General features: G+C 38.7%; 2 protein-coding genes across 2 annotated transcripts; one reads left to right on the forward strand and one right to left on the reverse strand.

The window, feature by feature from the left end:
- Positions 1 to 796: 796 nt before the first annotated feature.
- Positions 797 to 5,762, forward strand: LOC135649483 (hydroxyproline O-galactosyltransferase GALT2-like). The gene is made up of 7 exons (XM_065167879.1): positions 797 to 1,746; positions 2,210 to 2,442; positions 2,555 to 2,839; positions 4,511 to 4,639; positions 4,744 to 4,917; positions 5,253 to 5,360; positions 5,429 to 5,762. Exons 1-7 carry the CDS (start codon positions 930 to 932, stop codon positions 5,633 to 5,635), a joined length of 1,953 nt encoding a protein of 650 aa, XP_065023951.1. The 5' UTR covers positions 797 to 929; the 3' UTR covers positions 5,636 to 5,762.
- A 4,909-nt stretch (positions 5,763 to 10,671) lies between these two features.
- Positions 10,672 to 19,090, reverse strand: LOC103997536 (ubiquitin carboxyl-terminal hydrolase 25). The gene is made up of 9 exons (XM_009418783.3): positions 18,599 to 19,090; positions 18,016 to 18,502; positions 17,847 to 17,922; positions 17,663 to 17,755; positions 12,978 to 13,064; positions 12,036 to 12,859; positions 11,804 to 11,932; positions 11,333 to 11,466; positions 10,672 to 11,203 (listed from the first exon to the last, which is right to left on the reverse strand). Exons 1-8 carry the CDS (start codon positions 18,759 to 18,761, stop codon positions 11,346 to 11,348), a joined length of 1,980 nt encoding a protein of 659 aa, XP_009417058.2. The 5' UTR covers positions 18,762 to 19,090; the 3' UTR covers positions 10,672 to 11,203; positions 11,333 to 11,345.
- Between the last annotated feature and the right edge of the window lie 2,211 nt (positions 19,091 to 21,301).

Here is a 21,301-nt window from a genome sequence, read left to right on the forward strand (position 1 = left end):
GTGCTTCCCGGGTCCACGGGTGGACCAATCTCAACGCAGGTGTAGTTCGGGTATCTATGAATATGTACTCAAAACGAATAGCTCATTCGGAACCACGTCATCATTTATTCCTTCTCCGGTCGATTAAGCCCGCTGTACGCATCTTGCGGAGTCCTGCAATGAGGTGGCTTGTCTTAAGTGGTCCCACCCGACTGAGGGCCACGTCCCCGGGCCGTAGGGTTTCTGAGCCCCACCGTGGACCCCGCTTGAGAAGACGTGAATCTCGTTCCACGGATCAAGTGATTACATCAGCTGGATCATCACCCCAGCGCAGGTTTGCGGAATACGGGAGCGTTGCTGAAATGCATGTGAGCCGTACAGTTACAAACAACAAACTTAATCCTCCTAAACAACAACTTAATTCGGGTTCGTTAGAGGAATAAGTTTGCCTCCGGTTTCACCGACTTACGTTGTGGCCTGAAGCAACGTTGGCTCAGATGGTGCCCGCTGAACTCATCCAGTGATCATTCAGGTACTTAAACGGGTACTCGTAGTCTAGTACGAAGGTCTTAGTAAGCCCTCCCTCGTCCTTTATCTTCGAGTATTACCCTCTCGCACATCCCATCGTATATACCTGAGGGGTCGATGCGGGACCCAGCCGATTTTATTGACCCTTCAAACCACAGGGCAGGTAGGTCGGCCAGGTAATCCAAACAGAGTTACAATTGTTTATGCCACGGCCTAATCAAATCCCCAGCTTTAATAAGGATCTTAATGGATAAAGAACGGATTAATCCCGCCTTCTGTTAATCTCAACTCCTTTCCCCTTCTCCCTCCACTTCGATCGAAACCACTACTCTGCTGCAAGCCCCTCTCATGCGATCCCTGCAGCCAAACCCTAGCGGCCTTGGTCTGACCCCTCCGTATTGCTAGGGCTTGACGCACAGGTAATGAAGCGGAGCAAGAGCGTCGAGTCCCTCCAGGGCCGGCGACGAATGATCTCCCATTTCCTCCTCGGCGTCTCCACGCTTTACCTCCTCTTCATCGCATTCAAGTTCCGACGCTTCAGTGAGCTCTCCGCCTTCTTCAGCGGCGATGGCAGCGTCTCCGACGGCGCCGCCGATGTCGGTCGGGGCTTGTTCGGATCGCCCCGCCGTGGCGGCGCCCACCACCGGAAGCTGGAGGATGGCCTCCACGACGGCTACGGTCCCGTCACCGGTATAGCGATGAACCGTAACCTCCAAGGCGGGGTTCCCCACCGAAGGGGGAATTTCTCGGAGTTGGAGAGAATGGCGCAGGAGGCGTGGGCTCTGGGCATCAAGGCTTGGGAGGAGGTGGAGAAATACGGTTCAGACGTCGCATTGAACCCTACCACGGCCGTCGAAGTTAAGCCGGAGTCTTGCCCGTCGTCAATGAGCATGGCTGAGGCTGCGACGGAAAAGGTGATGCTTCTGCCCTGCGGTTTGGCAGTAGGATCATCGATCACGGTTGTGGGCACGCCCCACAATGCCCATCAGGAGTATGTGCCGCAGCTTGCGAGTCTGAGGCAGGGAGATGGAACCGTGATGCTGTCGCAGTTCGTGTTAGAGCTGCAAGGGCTCAAGTCGGTTGACGGTGAGGACCCGCCCAAGATTCTGCATTTGAATCCAAGGCTGAAGGGTGACTGGAGTCAGAGGCCCATCGTCGAGCATAATACTTGTTACAGGATGCAGTGGGGCAAGGCACTGCGCTGTGACGGGGTGCCTTCCCAGGAGAACGATGAAACTGGTAATGTTTATTCTAGTCCTCTGCTTCATGATTCTTTAATATTTTGCTGATTTAGGTTTTCTCAGGTCATTTTGTTGGAAACACTTGCCACGAACAATTACTCTAGAATGAGTTCATGAGAAGTTGATCCGTGTAAATTGAAGCATTTCGTTGGTTTGAAACCTATAAGATTTTTCTATTTGTTAACTTTCGGAAAAGCCACAGTAACTTTTATTTGTTCGTTATTGTATGGTATTGCTTTGCTTTGCAGAACAAGGGTCATTGGATTCTTTTGCGAATTACTTGGGAAATTTATTGCATTATGTACGTAGCTCTTAATTATTGAATGAAAGCAGTAAAATCTTTCTTTATGTGGAATCTTCAGTCAATAGTGAATTATTTTGAGACCAGGCATGAACTTTTGCTATAGTTTATCATTGGATGTTTTTTCCGCTAAGATCTACAATGTTGACTTGTTTTATAGTTGATGATTTTGTCAAATGTGAGAAATGGGATCATGATGATTCCTTGGACCCAAAGGAGACAAAGATAACTTCATGGTTGAAGCGATTCGTTGGTCGTCCAAAGAAGCCAGACATGGCATGGCCTTTTCCATTTGCAGAAGGCAAGCTGTTTGTTCTCACAATTCAGGCCGGTGTTGAAGGATACAACATTTATGTGGGAGGCCGACATATATCTTCTTTTCCATATCGGACGGTGTGTAGTTCTAATCTTGTTTTTCTCCTTAGTCAAAGGTAATATTTTTGAGATTTTGAGACTTGAAGACTGTCATCACAGATGTGTTGGTATCTACGGATTTTCTTTTCAGGGTTTTATTCTTGAAGATGCGACAGGTTTAGCAATTAAAGGAGATGTGGATATACACTCTGTATATGCTACTGCTCTTCCGACTTCCCATTTCTCTGTTCAACAAGTATTAGAGATGTCAGAAAAATGGAAGTCCACTCCATTGCCACGAAATCCAATTCAACTTTTCATTGGCATTCTATCAGCTACAAATCATTTTGCTGAGCGCATGGCTGTCAGGAAAACCTGGATGCAATATCCTGCATTCCTATCATCAAGGGCCATAGCCCGTTTCTTTGTTGCACTGGTAAATTGTATGGTTTGTTCAGAACTGTGTATCATTGTTTCTTGCATTTGAAACTAAACATATGATATGAAACTTTACCTCAATCTAAAAGAATAATCACAAAAGTGTAATCTTTGTTTATGTTGTCATGCCAATTTGTAGCATGATTAGCCAATAGTGGGTTCTTGTACGTTATTCTGACCCAAATAAAATGCTTAAAAATTAAAATAGATGTAAACACAATTAAGTCATCGGATAAGTGCTGCTGAAGCCTCTAGCAACAATGTGGTTTAGGGCATATAGCATTATGCTAGGTGGTTCTAATTTAGTGATTTGTTACTTAACAATATGTTGTACTGCTATATTTAAGCATCTTTTTACCTACAAATGATGGAACTGACTTTTCTGTGTTATAGTGGCACTTCATCCACAACCATTCGTCACTTGATTTGCACCATTCATCATTTGTAAATGTATTCGAAAATTATAGGCCATGCAGTTATAAACTATAAAGATGACTAAAGCAAGTGTTCAGTGCAAGAAGGCTTTGTCATCTACAACATGAAGTTTTCCGGATTTTGTCACATGATTGACAATGATTTAAACAAGTGTTCAGTGCTGTGATAATTTTTAAAGATATCACAGATGTCAAAGTGTCATTCCTGTTCCTCAGTGTCCCAATTCTGTACCAGCATCATACTTAACTTCATAATGATATTTATCTAATTAAATCCTGCATAAGCTTATATGCTTATTTTCTGGACCTTTGTGCTAATATGCAAGAATTATGACAGAACGGAGAGGTTTGCTATTAGATTTAAACTTATTTCAGCTTAAATAAATAACTAAATGATGAATGTTTTAGTACACTTTATCATACTTGTAAACTATTTTATAATAATGCACTTTCACTCTCATTTTACAGAGCTCTTATAAATGAAGTTTCCTGGCATAGTAAAGGTGCAAGAAATTGGGTAAATAGTTCACTTAACTACATGTCACTGTTGGGCACAGTAGTCCTTCCAGTAATATATGCCGTTAACCTTGTGATAAGCTATAATGTTTACCATCAGTTATTATCCTTCTGGTCTCTTTTAAAATTTAATTTAGTTTTGAATAGTTTGGTATGCACTTCAGTCTCTCAGAAGAAAATATAGTTTATTTGTGATATTAGTTGCTTAAATATTGGATAATAGGGAAAAGGTGGGTCGTTACACTTGAATCTTATTGTAATTTTATTAATGAAAAATATTCTAAATGTGTTTTTTTGTTGGTCTTAAAAACCTTCCAAATAGGAACTCGCCAATCCATGGGTATTAAGATAGAATTATTAGGATCTTCAGCTATACATGATATAATTCAAAAAATCTCTGATATTTAGATGGTCCCAGGATTTTGTTACATTGTCTATGAGATTTCTTATTTTCAGGAACAAACTTCTTTTTTGTCACAATGAAATAAAGATTTCATTTTTCATCAAAAGAGGGATGTTTGCTCTGTGAGGTATATTCTTTTCTGGAGCAAACCTTGTTCTTCAGATGCTGTTGACTTATCCGATTAAAGCATTTATTGCAGCACCATTTTGGCATACAACTTTAACTCGGGATGCACTGAAATTATCAAATCCTTCATGTTTCTTTCTTATTAAGCTTTTTTCCTTTTTGAATTTTTACATGTAAATTGTATTTTCAGAGTCCAAGGAAGGACGTGAATGCAGCACTGAAGAAAGAGGCTGAATATTTTAAGGATATTGTGATTTTGCCATTCATGGACCATTATGATTTAGTGGTTCTTAAAACAATAGCGATTTGTGAGTTTGGGGTAGGATTGATATGAACTTTCTTTAGGATATTCCTATATGCAGCTTTCCTAGAAAATATAGTCCAATGCATGAGTAATTTAACTCAGCTACCTTTTTCCTGTAGGTCCACAACTTGACTGCAGCACATATTATGAAATGTGATGATGATACATTTGTTAGGGTGGATGTAATACTAAGAATTATTGAAGCCATTTCTCCTAATACTTCTCTGTACATGGGTAATATAAACCACTTCCATACGCCACTCAGGAGTGGAAAATGGGCAGTCACATTTGAGGTAAGTAAACTGAACCGATGTAAATAAAGATTTCTAGGAGTTATTTTTATTATGTGTGTAACTTTCTATGCATTTGAGAACGTCAACTAGTTGCCCATGTTCTCTCTCTACAACACGTGAGATATGGGCACATCCCTGAATGTCAAAGGTGTGTTCATGAATTAGGCATGGTTGATTCTATGATGTTGATCTTCCCTTGGTTAACATCAGTCTGAAGTCTATAATTGTAGAATATGTTAGACTATCTTGAAGTATGATTGTATATCTTACAATTACTAATATGTGGTGATTAATTTTTTTCCTTAATGAACTGTTTATAATGCTGATGCATGCAGGAATGGCCAGAAGAGATATATCCTCCATATGCGAATGGGCCTGGATACGTAATCTCAAGTGATATTGCTAGATTTGTTGTAGCCCAGCATGCTAATCGAAGCTTAGGAGTAAGCGTTGCAACTCTGAGACCCTAATCATGTACACGCAGGATATATCTGACACGTCTTTCTTGCAGCTATTCAAAATGGAAGATGTGAGCATGGGTATGTGGGTTGAAGAGTTGAACACCACCACGATAATTCGATATTCCCACAGTTGGAAGTTCTGTCAGTATGGATGCATGGAGAACTATTACACGGCGCATTATCAATCGCCTAGGCAGATGATATGTTTGTGGGAAAAATTGTTGCACAGCCGAGCTGAGTGCTGCAACTCTAGATGATTAAGGTGCCGGCCACCGGGTAATTTCTTTGTCAAATCATTGGAGCTGGGGCAATTTTTTTTATCACGGGATATCAAATTTGAGTGTGATTTTGCTGGCCTAAGTAGCCTTCCCAGTTTTTGTTGAAGGGCTGTGGATCGGCGTTGTCCCCTCATCGTCAGTTTCTTGTAAAACTAGTATACATCTCTATTAACATAGGTTCCAAATTTAGCTTTTTATATAGAGAACAATCAAGACAGGATCATATGGTTCGACTTTTTCAATCTGTTTTCTTTGATACTTAATGGTGCGGGTATTAAATTTATCGAGAATTATGATTTATAGTTTTAGTTTATTGATTATTTTATGTTTTGTTTCATGCCCTTTTAATTATTCCCTGTCAATCAATTGATTTTCTTTGCTCCCGTCAATATCTCAATATGCCTATGAAAGGTATTGTGTTGGAATTTTATTTTCATTTTTTATAAAAAAAAAATAAATTAATCTGGGCATAACAAATCATTTTACACACAATAGAATTTATTTCAATTTTTAAACATCTAATCTAGTTCTTAAAATATTTATTTCTTTTTCAGTATATCATAGGAGAAGCAGTAGAAAAAAAGAAATAATTAGCGAGAACAACTTTAAATTATTACAGTAACTTGAATTAATTATTTGTTTTTACTAAAACTTTCGGAGTTAAATACATTATTTTAGAATTGGTACATTAAAACTTCAACTCACTGGTATGTATGTTGAATGCTTGGCGTGGTAAGGCCGGTAAGAGGCGCGACAACGGTGGCATACTTTTCCGGGAGGAACTCGGAACAGGCGACTAGAGGTATACCTTTCCTTCGATCCTGGTCGCAAAGATCCATCTCCCTATTCTCTGATCTCCTAATTTCCATTTCTTTTTCGTTGCGTTTCGCGTTGCCGGTAAGGATTGCGATCTTTAATAGGGGTTTTTGATAGTTCGGACTTTCTCATCGCCTCGTACGATCTGTGCCTTCCCCGTTTTGTTTTGTTTTGTTTTGCTAGGGTTCTCGGATGGCAGTTGCTGGTGGTTCCTCCCTAATTTGTTCTCTCTCTCTCTCTCTCTCTCTTGCCTCTCCCAGTGTCGTCGAGGATTGTGATCTTGATTAGCTTCATGTCTTTTGGGTTTTGTCCCACGTTTTCTGTTGTTGGGGTTCTTAATCACAGCTGCTGCGGGATCCCCTAATCTATCTTGTTCTCCTCTCGCTCTCTCTCAGATTTTCTCAAATGATTAGTGTTCTTATCGATCGATTTGCTACATCTCGTCATGAGAAAGGTGTCGTCCTCGTTTTCTGTTAGGGTTCTTAGGTCTGGTTCTGGATCACTGTTGCGGATCCCAGTCTCTCTCTCTCTCTCTCTCTCTTTTGGCCTTTCGCTTCGCCTGTGAGGATTACAATTCGATTAGGGTTGTTCCAATCGATTTCGATCTCCGGTTCGTTTCTTGCATCCCCAGTGTAGGGGGCTTCTTGTTCGATGCCTGCGTTCTGCTGTGTTGAATTTTGTCTTCTTGACTGCGTTGTGTTTTTTACAGTAATTTTTTATACTTGGCATTGATTTCCTTCTCTACAGAGATTAATTTTGTAGGTAGGTATGAGATCCATAAGATAGTGATGCGTCATTAGGTATGACAGTAATAACTTTATCCCTGAAGTAGTAAAACTATTTCCAAAAGAAAGAACAAAAAAAAAAAGAAACTCAGATAGCTTCTCCAATTTTCACTGTGTGTTTAAGCCCCTCCCCCTCTTTTTGTGGTTTTTTCGTGCATGCTCCAATTTGAGTTTCTTCTTCCTCTCTCTCTCTTTATTTTTCCTCTTTTTCTTTTTCCCAGTCGTCTTGCTTCTTCCGTTACCCAAATCTAACCTCATACAACCAAGTTGCATGATCGAGCAACTGGAAAAATCAAATCGGTTGGGAATTGGTTTGAAGAAAAGGAAAATTAGGAAAAAAAAAAAGGGGTAAGAAAAGAATATTATAAAATATTATTGTTCTTTCTTAATTTTTGGTCTTATATATATATATATATATATATATATATATATATATATATATATTTCACACATGATAGCGTGGAAACTCGGAGGATGACCCGTGTGATTTTTCTTTTTCCTTTTTTGTTAGCAGAAGACCAGCAGAGATGCCACTGTGCTCACCATTTGCTTCTGGCACAAGTAAACCGTGTCGGAACAGAATCCCTGGGGTACGCCACGTTTACGTGTATCGTGCCTCGAGCAGGATCTACATGGAAATTCACAACTAAAGGATGCTGCCGTATGCCTTTAGACGCCTTCAAAAACATCTGTACAGGCAGGCAGGCAGGCAGGCATTCTCTTCGATCGATTCCCCAAACAAAAACATCTGTACGATCCTTCAAATGAAAATATTGGAGCAAATACAAAAAATGAAAATAATGTTAAACTGTCGCCTGAGAAGTAGGAATCGAACTTCCCCCAAATTTCTCAGTTTTGCCATCATCCGTCAATGTGTAGATTTCTCGTTATGATAATGACTTCACGATTGTGAAATTCTAATTTCTGATCAAACAGTGCCTCCTCAGGATTCACAGTAATAAAAGTGCATAAGAAATTAAAAAAAAACGAGCGGCGGTCCCAATCAACTACATTGAAACAAACAACACAGAAAAACAACTACTAATTATATACTTGTCCGACATCATATTCTCCAATCCGCGTGGTGCCTCCACTCATGACCAGATGCCTCCTATAAGCAGGATGAGCATCCATCACATGCGGTACCCAAATTTACCGGTTGTGACAGCACCATGCTGGGTCTAAGTCAAATGGCCAGGATTCAAACTTTGAGGTCACACACACGTTGAGCATGTCAAACATTTAGGAGGCCTGTAAGAGATGCCAGTCTCAAAACAACCAATCGTCATCTACTTTGGGTATACAAAGAACCAACAAGGAATAACAAGCATAATAAAAAGGTTCCATCAAAAGACCATACATACATACTACCCACTTGGAAGGCATTGTCTCACCATCAGGTTTTAGATGGTAACCAAAGCTTTTCAGATGCGTTGAAGCGATAATTGCTAAAGCAAACAACGCTGTGACCTATGTGACTTGTCCCCAGACAAGTAATTGCATATGTAAAAGCATAGGCATGAGATCAAAACAAATGTCCAAATATCATGTCTAGCAAACATATAGAAGAAATAAGCGTACAACAGAACAATGTCCCCTCCCACCGCTTCAATGGTATGAACCATAAAAGAAGACCTACGAATGAATGGCAAACATGCTTGCCTCTTGCCATTCCTATCACAACACAATATATATGACCAGTTTCTTTCAAGTTGGCCAAAGTAAGAAGAAGATTTATATACTTTTTATTTCCATTTTCCTATCAACAAATTCAGCAAAATGGATGACCAGCACAAGCACACTAACTATTTCCAAAATGTTCTCTACGGTTTAGCAGTCTACCGTATCTCTCATTCTAGAAAATTAGAAAAGAGTAATGAATCATGGAAATGAACTGGTCCACGTGTGAGTTAATTTGGCATACAAATCAAGTGTACATAACATGATCCAGACTTAAGCACTGGTCAGACTACCAACATCCAACCATTTGATGGAATAATATCCCCCCCCAGACAAGGTGGCAAGCCACTTGAGTTGTATATTTTGTGTAAATGACAAAGAGAGCAACAAGGCCTAATGTAAGATTTTAATGTCACACTGAATGCGACCTAATAATCTTAAAAGCAACAGAAGCTCCGGATGAAATATACCTTTGTCAGACCCCACTTCATTGGGAACCAAGGCATCTCTCATGAACATTCATTATTAAAAATATCAGGGGCATGAAAATATGAGTTCAAATTTTCCTACAGAAAAGAATTCTTATGCATAACTATATAAACAAATGAGACAACTAAAATTAAATGGTGACTTGCGTATTGCAAGATATTTACATTGATAACCAACAAAATTAACAAATTCATGAAGAAAAACAATATATACTCGCATCAGCACAAGACTAGACTAAACCATTGATTATGTTTGACATGTAAACTAAAATCTGAAACAGTGATTTCTTCCAGTCTTTCAAATGAAAAGGAAAAGACCAAAAAAAAAAAGTTCTAAACTGATTTAAAAGTTCAGTAATTTGCTGATTAAAAGAAACTCCACAAACTTCTCCCTCTCCACAAGCGGAATGTTGCCGTTCGCTGCCGCCAGCCTCCTCGCCACCCAATGTTCACTGTCAACATGGTTTTGGATATGCTTCCTCCTTTTCTCCTTATCCTCTTCCTCCTGTTCCCCTTCCTCCACTGTCCTCTTCCTCCATCACCTCTTCCTCTTCTTCCTCTTCTTCTTTATTTTCGGTACATATCAGTGTATCAAGTGTTGATACACCAGTACTGATGGTATGTACTGATCCAATGTCGGTACAGGTCGGATACAAGATTGTGTTCCTCGATCTCTATCTTGTTGAGATGATAAAAATAGACTAGCAAAGCATACATAGAATTTTCGCCTACTTTGGTGTGTCAAAATTAGTAAGGATCATTTTGTGTATACAATTCAACTTTCTAAAATGTGTCCGCATTGCAAGACATGAGGCACATGAGATATACCCGGTCCAGCAAAAATTATGTGGTGCAAAATATTGACTACATACATGTTTAATAAGTATGATTACTGGTTATGCAAGTCTTACTTGTCTTGCTAGAGAATTAATTTTCTTCAACCCACATACTTGACTAATTATTTGGATCACTAATAGGTACACTACCACATACTTAGTCAGAAAAGTGAGAATAGTATCACACTCAATTTTAAAGTATATGACTTCATATGGAAGAAAAAACCAGCAACTCATATTTTGTTCACAAAAATAATTATTTAAAGCACAAACTATTGAGACATGCACCAGAAGTAAACTTTGTTGTGTATTACGTGTTAAAAATGCAACACTCCTATAACCGAAGAAGAAAAGACAAGTTGGCAGGCATTAATTTTCTGTGATACAGAAAAATGCAGTAAAAATCCAGCTTAAGTTAAATGCCAAAGCAAAATCTTTAGAAAGAAATACTTCTGGCAAGGTATATATACATCAACTTAACTTCATGAAATATGGAAAGAAAGCTACAAGGACAACAAGAGTTTTAAAAAAGAAGAACCGAAACTCACTTCATGTAGCTCCTGACTGCAATCGTCTTCGAGATTCAGTTGCACAACATATTGGAAGAATGAAAAAAGGATAAGCCTTGGGAAATTGATCATCAGCGACAATATCAAAAAAGATATGTTACATAGGAAGTTACTCCGCAAAACTTTTAACCTCAAAATTGTGAATCTCACTGATAGGGGAAGTGCCAATGAAATCAATAATATTCTCAGATACACATGAACTGAAGTAGAAGCTTCAAGTGATAAATCTCCTGAAACCCATGGAGCTTGATGCAAAAAAAGTCTTCAACATTCTCCACATACCAAAAGAATTTTGCAGAGAAGGAAATTATGCCCTTCAAATTTGGAATAGTCAATAGTATATCCATGCATCATCCAGTCGCAACATAAAGGACTGCATAACCAATAATTGCTTTAGACATTCTTCATACAATTTGTCCCTTCTCCACGTCACCATTACAAGAAAATGAAAGAAAAAATTCTTCTGGAAACGGGTTTCAGAATTTGATAGCAGAAATCATACCATCATCTGAAATTCAAGAATCCAAGAAAGGTGTTTCTTGACTGAAAAATCTGAGGTGCTCAATGAGGTGCTCCTTTAGAGACTCAGGAATTTGTGAGATGAAGGTCTTTCTGGCATCATTGATCAAGTGTCTCCTGCATTAGATAATATTAGCTACATAGAAACATTGAAGATCTGATGAAACTTTATTTTACGACAGGTTTTTGTTAGCCTACTATTGAAAAAAATTACTAAACAGCATATCTTCATAGGTTAGGTTAGATAAGATATTTTAATAGAAATCTCCGGTGAAGATGTCTCAGAAGTTTTTACAAGAACTACAAAAATGCATGAGCGCGAAAAAGTCTATAATAAACTCAGACTTAAATTAAGACTATTGCCGAATAAACTATCATCTTATCTGATGCTTGAAAAAGAAAGCCATGAAATATATCTAAACTTCCAATTGCACAATCAAAGAAAATCTTTTACCTTATTAGACTATTATCAGAAGAGGTGCCTGATTCTTGCATGCATAATCTCTTTCTAGCACGCATGAAATTTTGAACCTGATCAACCCAGCCACAAGAGTGCAGTTCAGAAGAGGCTTCTCCAGCAAGTCTAAGAAGCCAACACCATTATGAGCAAAAAGAAATAAGATTGAGAATCACGATAAACATCTTGCATATATGTAAGCATGAAGAAAACAAGGTAATACACTTACACTTCTTTGAACTTCTCAATTTCCTCTTGGTAATGCCTTTTACCACATGCTCTCTGATTCTTGTGTGAACCATTTCCCCTCGGCAAATCACTTGCTAAATTTTCAGTTGTTTTAGTATTAGATAACTCTGTGTTAAAAGTCGATACAATAGCATGATGCTTATTAGTCTCCAATTTCGATGAACTGCCATTATCAAAACCTCTATTCAGAGTTGCTGCACCTTCAATGTCCTCCACATGAGCATCCATATCCGATTCTTTTGTACATGCATTTACATTTGGTAAAAATGATGTCTGCTTATTATTTTTCTCCACCGTATCAGAAGAAAAATTTACATTGGCAGAACTGAGATTAGATGCCATTGATGTCTTGACTTTTTGTACTATCTTAGTTTCACCCACAAAACCACATTCAAGTGCAACCATACCCTTCTCAATAGACCCTTTATTCTGAAGATCAAGGTTGCCATTACCATTTGAAATAGCCTGCTTTATCTCCAAGTTCTTCAGATTTATGGGCTTAAATTGTGGAGATGAAAATGTTTTACCATTCTTCAGCATGGTCGAAGCAGTATTCTTAGAAGACACGCCATCTGACTTGATGATTGTTGGTTTCAGTGTTTCAGTAGATTTTAAGCTTGATGTATCGTTTCCATTTGTCACTGAAGGTTTATATGCGTTGCAAGAAGAAACAATTTTGCTTGGCTTTGGGCTTCCGTTGCTGCGTACATAGAAAAGGATATAAACCTTCTCTGACAAAACCTCTTGTCTGCTTGAAAGTGAAACTTGAGCATCATTACAACAGTACCAACGACCAGAAGCATCCTGTGGATCATGTGAAACGTAAATAAGATCTGGTTAGGTGCACCCAAATGAACAAAGGATACAAAATTGAAGAGTTGAAGAATTGAAGACTGAGAAAAACAAACTAACATGCGGATACCTTGATGTATGCATAATAATGTCCAGACTCTGGTGAAAATCCTGAATGCACAATACTGCCAAAAAGATTATACTCTGGCTCAGGATCCTGCAACTCAAACACATCAATAATCGGCAGACACAATATATTAATCACTTTAAAATGGATATCTTCTAAAGGATAAATTAACAAGCTAATAAAACCCTAGTCCACCCCATTTTCAAAAGAAAAGGCAATTTACAAGTTATCATTTACTCAAACTAAACAAGGGTGAGGGCCACGTAGAGTCCAAACCCAATCAACCAAATTGTATTGCAGTTACTGTAAAGAAACTTCACTAGTGCACTTGACACCATCAAAACCCTCTTCAACCAGGAGTCCCAATCCCATCGAGAAATCCATCAATCATCCACCACTATAAAATCCCACACCTCATCGTCTCACTACAGACAGTTAGGTCAACTATCCACTGTGGCCTTTCTGCCAAGAACTGTATGAATAACCCTCTAGGTTCACACATGAAATTATGTTTGTCACTAGCAAACCTACATAGTACATAGTGTATTCCCACAAACCTTAATGGAAAGCAAGCAGGTCTTACATTTAATCTTTGCTTTGCCTTTGAAAAGATAGGGATGCAAAGATTAAGTGGTTAGATAAAGAGAGGACAACAGATGGAGTCAAAGAAAAGCAAACTAGACAATATGATAAGGTAAGCCCTATCAAAGGTATCAACTGTTAGCAAACATCGACCACAACTTAAGCTTTCCTGCAAGAGAAATACTTCCTCTGACTTCTTTTGCTCAAGATCTATAAAAATTCCTTTGGAGATCCAAAAATCCTTCCTTAAAAATCCATAGAAATCAGAAGCGCCAAGCATCAGATAATGCAATGAATGTAGAAACATATGTATGGTACGGCACCAACAGTATCATGCTGCCAGTGCATACACCATACACCCTGATGACGCTAATGTGTTCTTACGCATAAAGGACCACACTCTAGTGTACAACATGCAACAACATATGGCATGATCATAAGACATGCATTTGACAATATCCACCAGTACAGGTGTCCAGGCAGTAATTTCCTCCTAATATCAAACAAAGTGCAGCCTTCTTAACTCTCTCATATATCAGTTTCGTTATGTAGTAATTGTTCAAGATCCATTATTCCTAACAAAATATTACAAGGCAAGTTGGACTAAATGCAGACATTGATCTAACACATGCAATGGCTGACCAAGACAGGTTCATGTTCAGCCAATCTACAGGATTGTTTGGCCCTATAGAAGGCTGCACAAGGCAGCCAGCCCCATCTCCAGCAATGCTAGCCATGGCCAGTGACTTGGGAGCAGGTGTTGCTGCTAATATGATGGCTTGCAATGCCTATTTTCATCCGAAAGTGGTAGGGACAACAGTGGATAGATTTGGGAAAGCTCTGGAGGGTCAAAGGAGGATCCAAAACCAATTAGAAGTTCCAAACTAAGTAATGTAGGATGACAATAGCCTCTATAGCTTTGCTTGGATGATTTATCTAGTTTTATTGCAAAAAAGTCAGTTTACTTGCAATTAGATTCCTAGTTGGTAGCTTAGAAAGGTTTCTTCTCCAACTCAGCTTGGAGAACCTCCTATCAGAGACACCAACAGAAATAAGAAAATCTCTCATTTGTCCTTAGTTTCTAAGTAGATAAAACTTCAAAGGAAATTGACTAAAGTGTACTGCTCAAAATCCAATACGCTTAGTGAAAGATTTGATTATAAGTTCACAGTATCTGGCAAGTCATTGGCCCTCTATGATCAACCCGTTACATAGATCCTAACCAGAAAGAAAGACTCAAAAGAAAGCAAAAAGGTTATTTGGCAGGTAGAAAACAATTTAAGGTCATGAACAAGGTGCTTAAATCATGTGTGATCTAATAGACATGACCATTTAAAGTAAAAATAATAAATCTTACAACTGATCCCAGATTGAAACCTTAGTCAATATCTTACTTTTACAAAATAAGAACAAGTATTTAGAAACATAAAATCAAATGTGCGATCTGATAGATCTTTCAATTCAAATATAATAAAGAAACATCATTATAAGCTGGAGAATTATTTATTTAATATAACATGGTTTAAATAGCCAACCCACAAATTGATCATTTTTAAAGATTTTGATTAACAGAGCCAATTACTTTGGTGCAACCATCTTCTTCCACAAACTATAAAAACCCCTAGTTAACACCTTCTTGATCATCAATTCTCCATATGATAGCACATTCTATTCATCTAGACTCTGAGATAGTAAAGCAAGAAGAGGGGAAGAACGACTCCCTTTTCTCCAAACAACATACAAACTACCCATTGACATGGTAGGGGCATAGGTCTATTTTACCGTCATTTAAAAGGTGCCAAAGTTCCTTGCAAAGTAAAGAATCATTCCGACGTAAAAAAACACCCTCATTTAGACAAAAGGTTCCTTTGCTCCGGAAAAATTACCTAACTTCAGCATGAAAACCGTGTTTTTTCAAACTCTAATAACTCATACATGACTAAGGCTCCCTAGCACAAAAACTTAATCATCCAATCCTCTGGAATATGTCAAAGTTTAGGGGCTTTGCAGTAATATTTCATGCAGAAAAAAAAGAAAACATAGCACACGCACACATACACACAAACACGTGTATATATATCATTCACCAATATAAAGAAACTAATTTGTGCTCTTTTACTTGCTCAAAATTCATGACATTAACTGATTGATTACATCCCACAAGAACAGGGAAAACATTCAACTCCAGAATATAACTCCACCCTAACCTCAATAACAAACAAACAACTAAAACAACAACCAGTTTGATTTAGTCCTTTAATGGCTCAAGCTTAATCTGGTCCAACAATAAGCAAAGGAAGACAATCAGTCCAACAATATGCTTAGGAAGATGTTTTCTTACCAAGTACATCTTGCACCACTAAGTCTTAACATGAAGTATAAAACTGCCCGGCCTAGAAAGTGCAGGCACCACGAGACCCAAGGGGACAAAGTCTTGCTGAAACTACTGTTCCAGCAAGTCACAGTGGCCTAACCTAGTCTAACATTTTGCAAAGCATTTTCAGTCCAACAATTTGTTTAAGAAGTTGTTTTCTTATCAAATACATGTTGCATCGCCAGGTCTTAACATACTAGGTATCACAAAGTACAAAATTAACAGGCACCATGAGACCTAAGAGAAAAAAAGTCTTGCTGAAATAGCTACTATTCCAGCCAAGTCACAATAGCCTGCAACCACCTCTTTTAGAATCACTAGTGCCCAGTGAATTCCTTCGTAGCAAGATGATTTGTTGTTTTAGGATGCTCAGTTACACATACTTCATATCCAAAAATTCAAGATGTTGACAAGTTCTTCATTGCAGATTACTAATAACTGTTTCTCACAGGTTACAACTCTCACAAAAACATGCAACACTTCTCATCAGCTTTGGCATAAAAAAATAACTCAGTTCACTGTACCATAATCTCATCAGGTCTAGAAATATAATTGTATCACACTTTTTACCGAAAGGCTGTGTTGATTAGACTTTACATTTAACCATCTTAGAGGGTATGATTCAAGACTGGAAAATTTTTTGGCACAAAAGCTGATGAATCAAATTATCAGAACAACTCTTTTTCCAAGTGACCACCTCAAGTACCTGGGGCTCCAAAAGTTTTATGCATTTTCACCAAGAACTTGTAAATATGAGACATGTTTCTCTACTATATTCTTTGTCAAGAAAAGCTCACATAAAAAACTACTAATAGAGATCACATTCTATCTTCAATCTATAAATGCTGCTAGCACCACCAATGCTAATGATGCAAGAAATACATGCCAATTTTCATGTAGTGGAATTATAGACCAACACTATGAGGCCTGATTTTTATGTTTGTCAATAATGCAGAGTCCTAGAATGCTGATTATGGTAAAGCGTGACTAACGATGGTAATGTGTAATAATTCTTTTCTAATCCCACACGCAAATTGCAACCACAATCAGTTCAGTTAAGAAATAGCACTATGAAAATTTAAAATTTAGAAAGTCCTCATTCTGTAAAATTCAGCAGTACAACCTCTATTACCCTATCAATTGCTCATCAGAGAGACCCAGATATGGTCCAATTGACCTACATGCTTATTTTGATCACCACATACATAACACAAAAGGATATTAATGCTCGTGCTCAATTGAACAGGACTCATATTTTGATCGCCGCATACATAACACAAAAAGTTGGACAATTAAGTAATAACATATCCCAAAAGTTGGTGTTGCTGAGATGGATATGTGGAATTACACAAAAAAAAAATATAAAAAAGATATTCTTATTCGTGAACAACTAGGTATTATTTTGATAGAGAATAAGATAAGAAAGAATCGTTTAAGATGATATGAGAATGTGCTTAGGAGACATCCAGATGTGATAGTTAGAAAATGTATAATAACTAATGTTAGTGGTATTAGGAGAGATAAAGAAAAATCCAAAAAGATCTTAATAAAATTTATAAATAAAGATTTAAGTATTCTAAACTTAACTAAATGTATTACTTTTTTTATATCTCAATGGCGGCAAAAGACCCATGTAGCCGATGCCAAATAGCTGTGACTTACGACTTTGTTGTTATTGTTTGTATATTCAGAACACAAAAAGAGATTTAACACAAAAAGGTATAAGGTGAACCTGACTCATATTGAACATGAACTCTGAAAGCCCCAAAGCTTCATCAAATTCAATGTTCCGGTTGATCTTCCCACCATGTATGCCTTCAAATCTCTACAAGAAGATAAATTTGCTTACTAGTAAAACTCCAAACGATACACAACAGCCAATTATTAGGCAGAAAACCAAGGAAAATAATAACCACCTTGAGCTGCACGACAAGCACATTTGGTGCTCGAAGTATAAACATCTGCTTTCTGGCAACAGAGAGTTTCTTACAACTAAAAGGAGGAAAAACAGCATCTGAGTTGAATGAACATGGTTTGCAAAATTATGCAAGAAAGAAGAGATCAATATCAGGATGACGTGCTTACTTGCCGCAGTTGTACTTATTGTTGCCGTCCAATACTTCAGGATGAAAGAATCGAGCTAGGGCATCCTTCAAGGAGCTGCTCTGGAAGAGATCAAGGCAGATGTCCATGATCTCGTCCGACTTATTTGACTCCCCCTTGCACGCGAGGCACTTCACCTGGCTAAGGAGGGCCCCTCCGAAGATCTCCTTCATCACGGTGCTGGGCCCTGAGCGGCCCTCCGCCTTTGGGTTACCATCCGGAGTCCCTCCGCCGCCGTTTCGCTTGTGGATCTTGAGGCAGGCGTTATGGCAGGCGTCGATTACGTAGCGGAGGAACTCGTGGGCGTCTTCCTGGCGGCCCCACCGGAAGTGCTCGGCGAAGAGGGCAAGGGACTTATGAATCTTGGACGGGGCTTCAAGCGGCCCGTCGAGGCTGAGGGATCGAGCGATCTGCCGCTCGAGGATGCAGAAGGGGCACTCCTTGTCCCGGTTCGCGAAGAGCGACTTGCCTACATAAAGAATCCCCAACAGCTTATTGAAACTTCCAAAGCGACATAGGGCAAGAAATCAAAGAAAAAACAAGGGATCGAGAGGTTAGGGCTTACAGAGTGACGAGTGACGAGAGGAGAGGCAGAACTGGGCGAGGGGAGGGGTGTACGTGAGGCACTGGAGGACGCTGTTGAGGTAGCATGAGTTACCGAGGTTCTTAAGGCCGAGAGGGGGGCCGCCCCTGCGGCACCTTGGATGCCAGGTCATCTGCAACGCCATCAACGGCCGCTGCCGCGGCCAGCGATTGTGATGGTGGCGGTGGCGGCGGCGGTTCTCCTTCTCGTCGGCGCGTCAGAATCCTCCTCCTCGCTCTCCTCATCCGATCGCATAGTTCCCAATGGCTTCTTCCGCTCCTCCTCCTCCTCCTCTTCCCCCTTCTCCCTGACGCCTCCGCCGCTTCTTCGTCGTCTGCGGTCTCTGCCGCTCCAGCAATAGAGAGAGGAAAGAAGAAGGAGAAGCAGAAGAAACGAAGAAGAGAACGAGGCAGCGAGGAGGAGAGGGAACGCGACCTCGGCAGTCGATATGGGAGACGGGCAAGAATCGTAGAGGCGTCGTTCTCTCTCTCTCTCTCTCTCCGCCCCCTCTTTATATTTGGGCAACTAATTAGCCCACCGTTAACGACTTAAGTAACGAAACATGATACGTGGCGCCCATCAAGAACGGCACTGCCCAAACCGCACCTCTCCTCGCCGCACGGGACGTGCCTCAGATCACAGTGTCGTGAACTAAATCGTAGGACCAATCACGACGTATGCAGCGGTTAACTAATTTGCCAATATCATCAATTTCTGTATCCCAAAAAGAAAAGTACGTCAATACTTTCCTCCGTCACTTCAAACCTTACCTGTACAGTGAATGGTTACAACAATTCTTCTGGTGTGGGTCCCAGTGTTCTGTCTAATTAAAAACGGGTAAACATGTGGATAACAAAATGGTATAAAAAAAAGATTCATTGCACTTTCTACATGTCTGACAACTATTTATGCTAATAGAGGAATAAATACTTCCTAAACTTTTTATATTAATGCTAAAAGGGACAATGGGCTTTTAAACTACTCATCAGTGTTTTCAATTTGACTTGTAAGCATATTTCTTTGTTCTTAAGAAGTAAGAATTGAGCTAAATTAGTGGTGGAGAGAGCAGGAAAATGATTCATTAATTAATTGGTGGAGATAAAAGAGAGAGGAAGAGAAAAAAAAAAAGAAATCTGAGTGCATGTCAAGATCTCCATGCCAGACATGAATGATCATTTAGGGGTACAAAATTATTTATGCAATATGATAGCAGATTGATTTGCACTGAAAGTTTTAAAACATAATATATGTTCTTTGATCCTTTTAAATTTGACAGTGGAAAAATATAGTTAGTTCTCTCAATTTTCATCTTGCATATGAATATTTGTCTAACAATTTGAATTATGATTTATTGCTGGGAGGTTATTTTAAGGTTCATCAGCTGAATCCATGTCTCCACATCTCAACCCTTCAAAAAAACAGCATCCAAATTTCCATGATTTTTGTTTTTTTGGTTAGATGTGTAAGATTTTTCACTGCAATCATTAAGAAAACAAAATTAACATCAAAATAAAGACAAAGGAAATGGAAAGTTGAGGCAGTCCACTAAAAACACAATATCAAAAATACCTAAAGTTGAGGCAGTATGATAAAAACACAATATCAGAAATACCTCTATCACACTTTGAGTATCCGATTATCAACTTCACTAGACATACAATTTTATGGACAATCAAAGAAAGATTTGTAATATTAATCATAAAAATTAAAATTATTATATAAAAATTTAATGTCACGAATCAAGTATCGTAAATCTAAAATAAAAAAGAATATATACTTTTTAAATGTAATAATCAAGAGAGTACATTGGATATTATGAAATAATGTATTAAAGATCTTGATATAATCCTTAGAAGGCCTTACTTATATATAAGCAAGAGCAGAGAAACTATAAAAGATAATTATAAGAGTTATCCTATCAAGATCTTTCCTAGTATGTTTATTTTTTTTTCTTAGTTCAAAAAGTATCCACCTTATCACTATTCGATTGGTCAAGGATAAACGTAGCCCATTGCTTACTAAAGTCAATTTTAAGCTTTCAAGCTACTCCTTCCTTCGGGAACACAACTAGAAAAAAGATAGACCGGTCAATCAAATAAAATATAAGGGTTTATCGAATCATATAATTTAATTATATAAAATCATGTAATCTAATACTATTTGCTTCAACCTGACAAATAATTTGCACACCATCAAGCCTCAATGGAGGCAGATGAAGCCAACACAGATCTTAATTAAGGTGCCTGCCAAAATTACTAGGTGCACACTTAATGATTAGTGTTGATCATTAACACTATGGAATCTCCAGCCACAAGAAGGTTGTTTGGTAACACCATGCTTAATTATCTGTGATTACCCAAATTCCAGAATAAATGTTATGGAATGATTAGTGTTGATCATTAGACCATGTTGCCACCATTAAGAAAAAAGACATGATTAGTTATCTGCTGCTCCTTCCTTATGTGTTCCCAAAGATTTGGAACAGCAAATGTAGAATGTCTGGTTGTTGTTGTTCTTGCAGAATCTCCATTTCTACAGAGCAGAAGGTGGTAAAATCCACTTTTGGTTGGCTACAACAGGAGCAGCTTTGGCTCTGAGTGAGATATCAGTGTCTCATGATATGGGAAACATACATCTTGTGCTAGTTGAATGCTGTAAAAGCCAGTTGCCATACCAAAATGATGT

Source organism: Musa acuminata, chromosome BXJ3-9 (assembly GCF_036884655.1).
Source record: "Musa acuminata AAA Group cultivar baxijiao chromosome BXJ3-9, Cavendish_Baxijiao_AAA, whole genome shotgun sequence".
In the NCBI taxonomy this organism is placed as follows: Eukaryota; Viridiplantae; Streptophyta; class Magnoliopsida; order Zingiberales; family Musaceae; genus Musa; species Musa acuminata.

Coding starts and splice junctions, on each gene's coding strand:
- LOC135649483 (XM_065167879.1), top strand. CDS start 930: ATGAAGCGGAGCAAGAGCGTCGAGTCCCTCCAGGGCCGGCGACGAATG. Junction 2,840..4,510: donor CCCGTTTCTTTGTTGCACTG/GTAAATTGTATG, acceptor TTGTATTTTCAG/AGTCCAAGGAAGGACGTGAA. Junction 4,918..5,252: donor AATGGGCAGTCACATTTGAG/GTAAGTAAACTG, acceptor TGATGCATGCAG/GAATGGCCAGAAGAGATATA.
- LOC103997536 (XM_009418783.3), bottom strand. CDS start 18,761: ATGGCGTTGCAGATGACCTGGCATCCAAGGTGCCGCAGGGGCGGCCCC. Junction 13,065..17,662: donor TCATGTTCAATATGAGTCAG/GTTCACCTTATA, acceptor TTTGAGTTGCAG/GATCCTGAGCCAGAGTATAA. Junction 12,860..12,977: donor ATTATTATGCATACATCAAG/GTATCCGCATGT, acceptor CATGATCCACAG/GATGCTTCTGGTCGTTGGTA.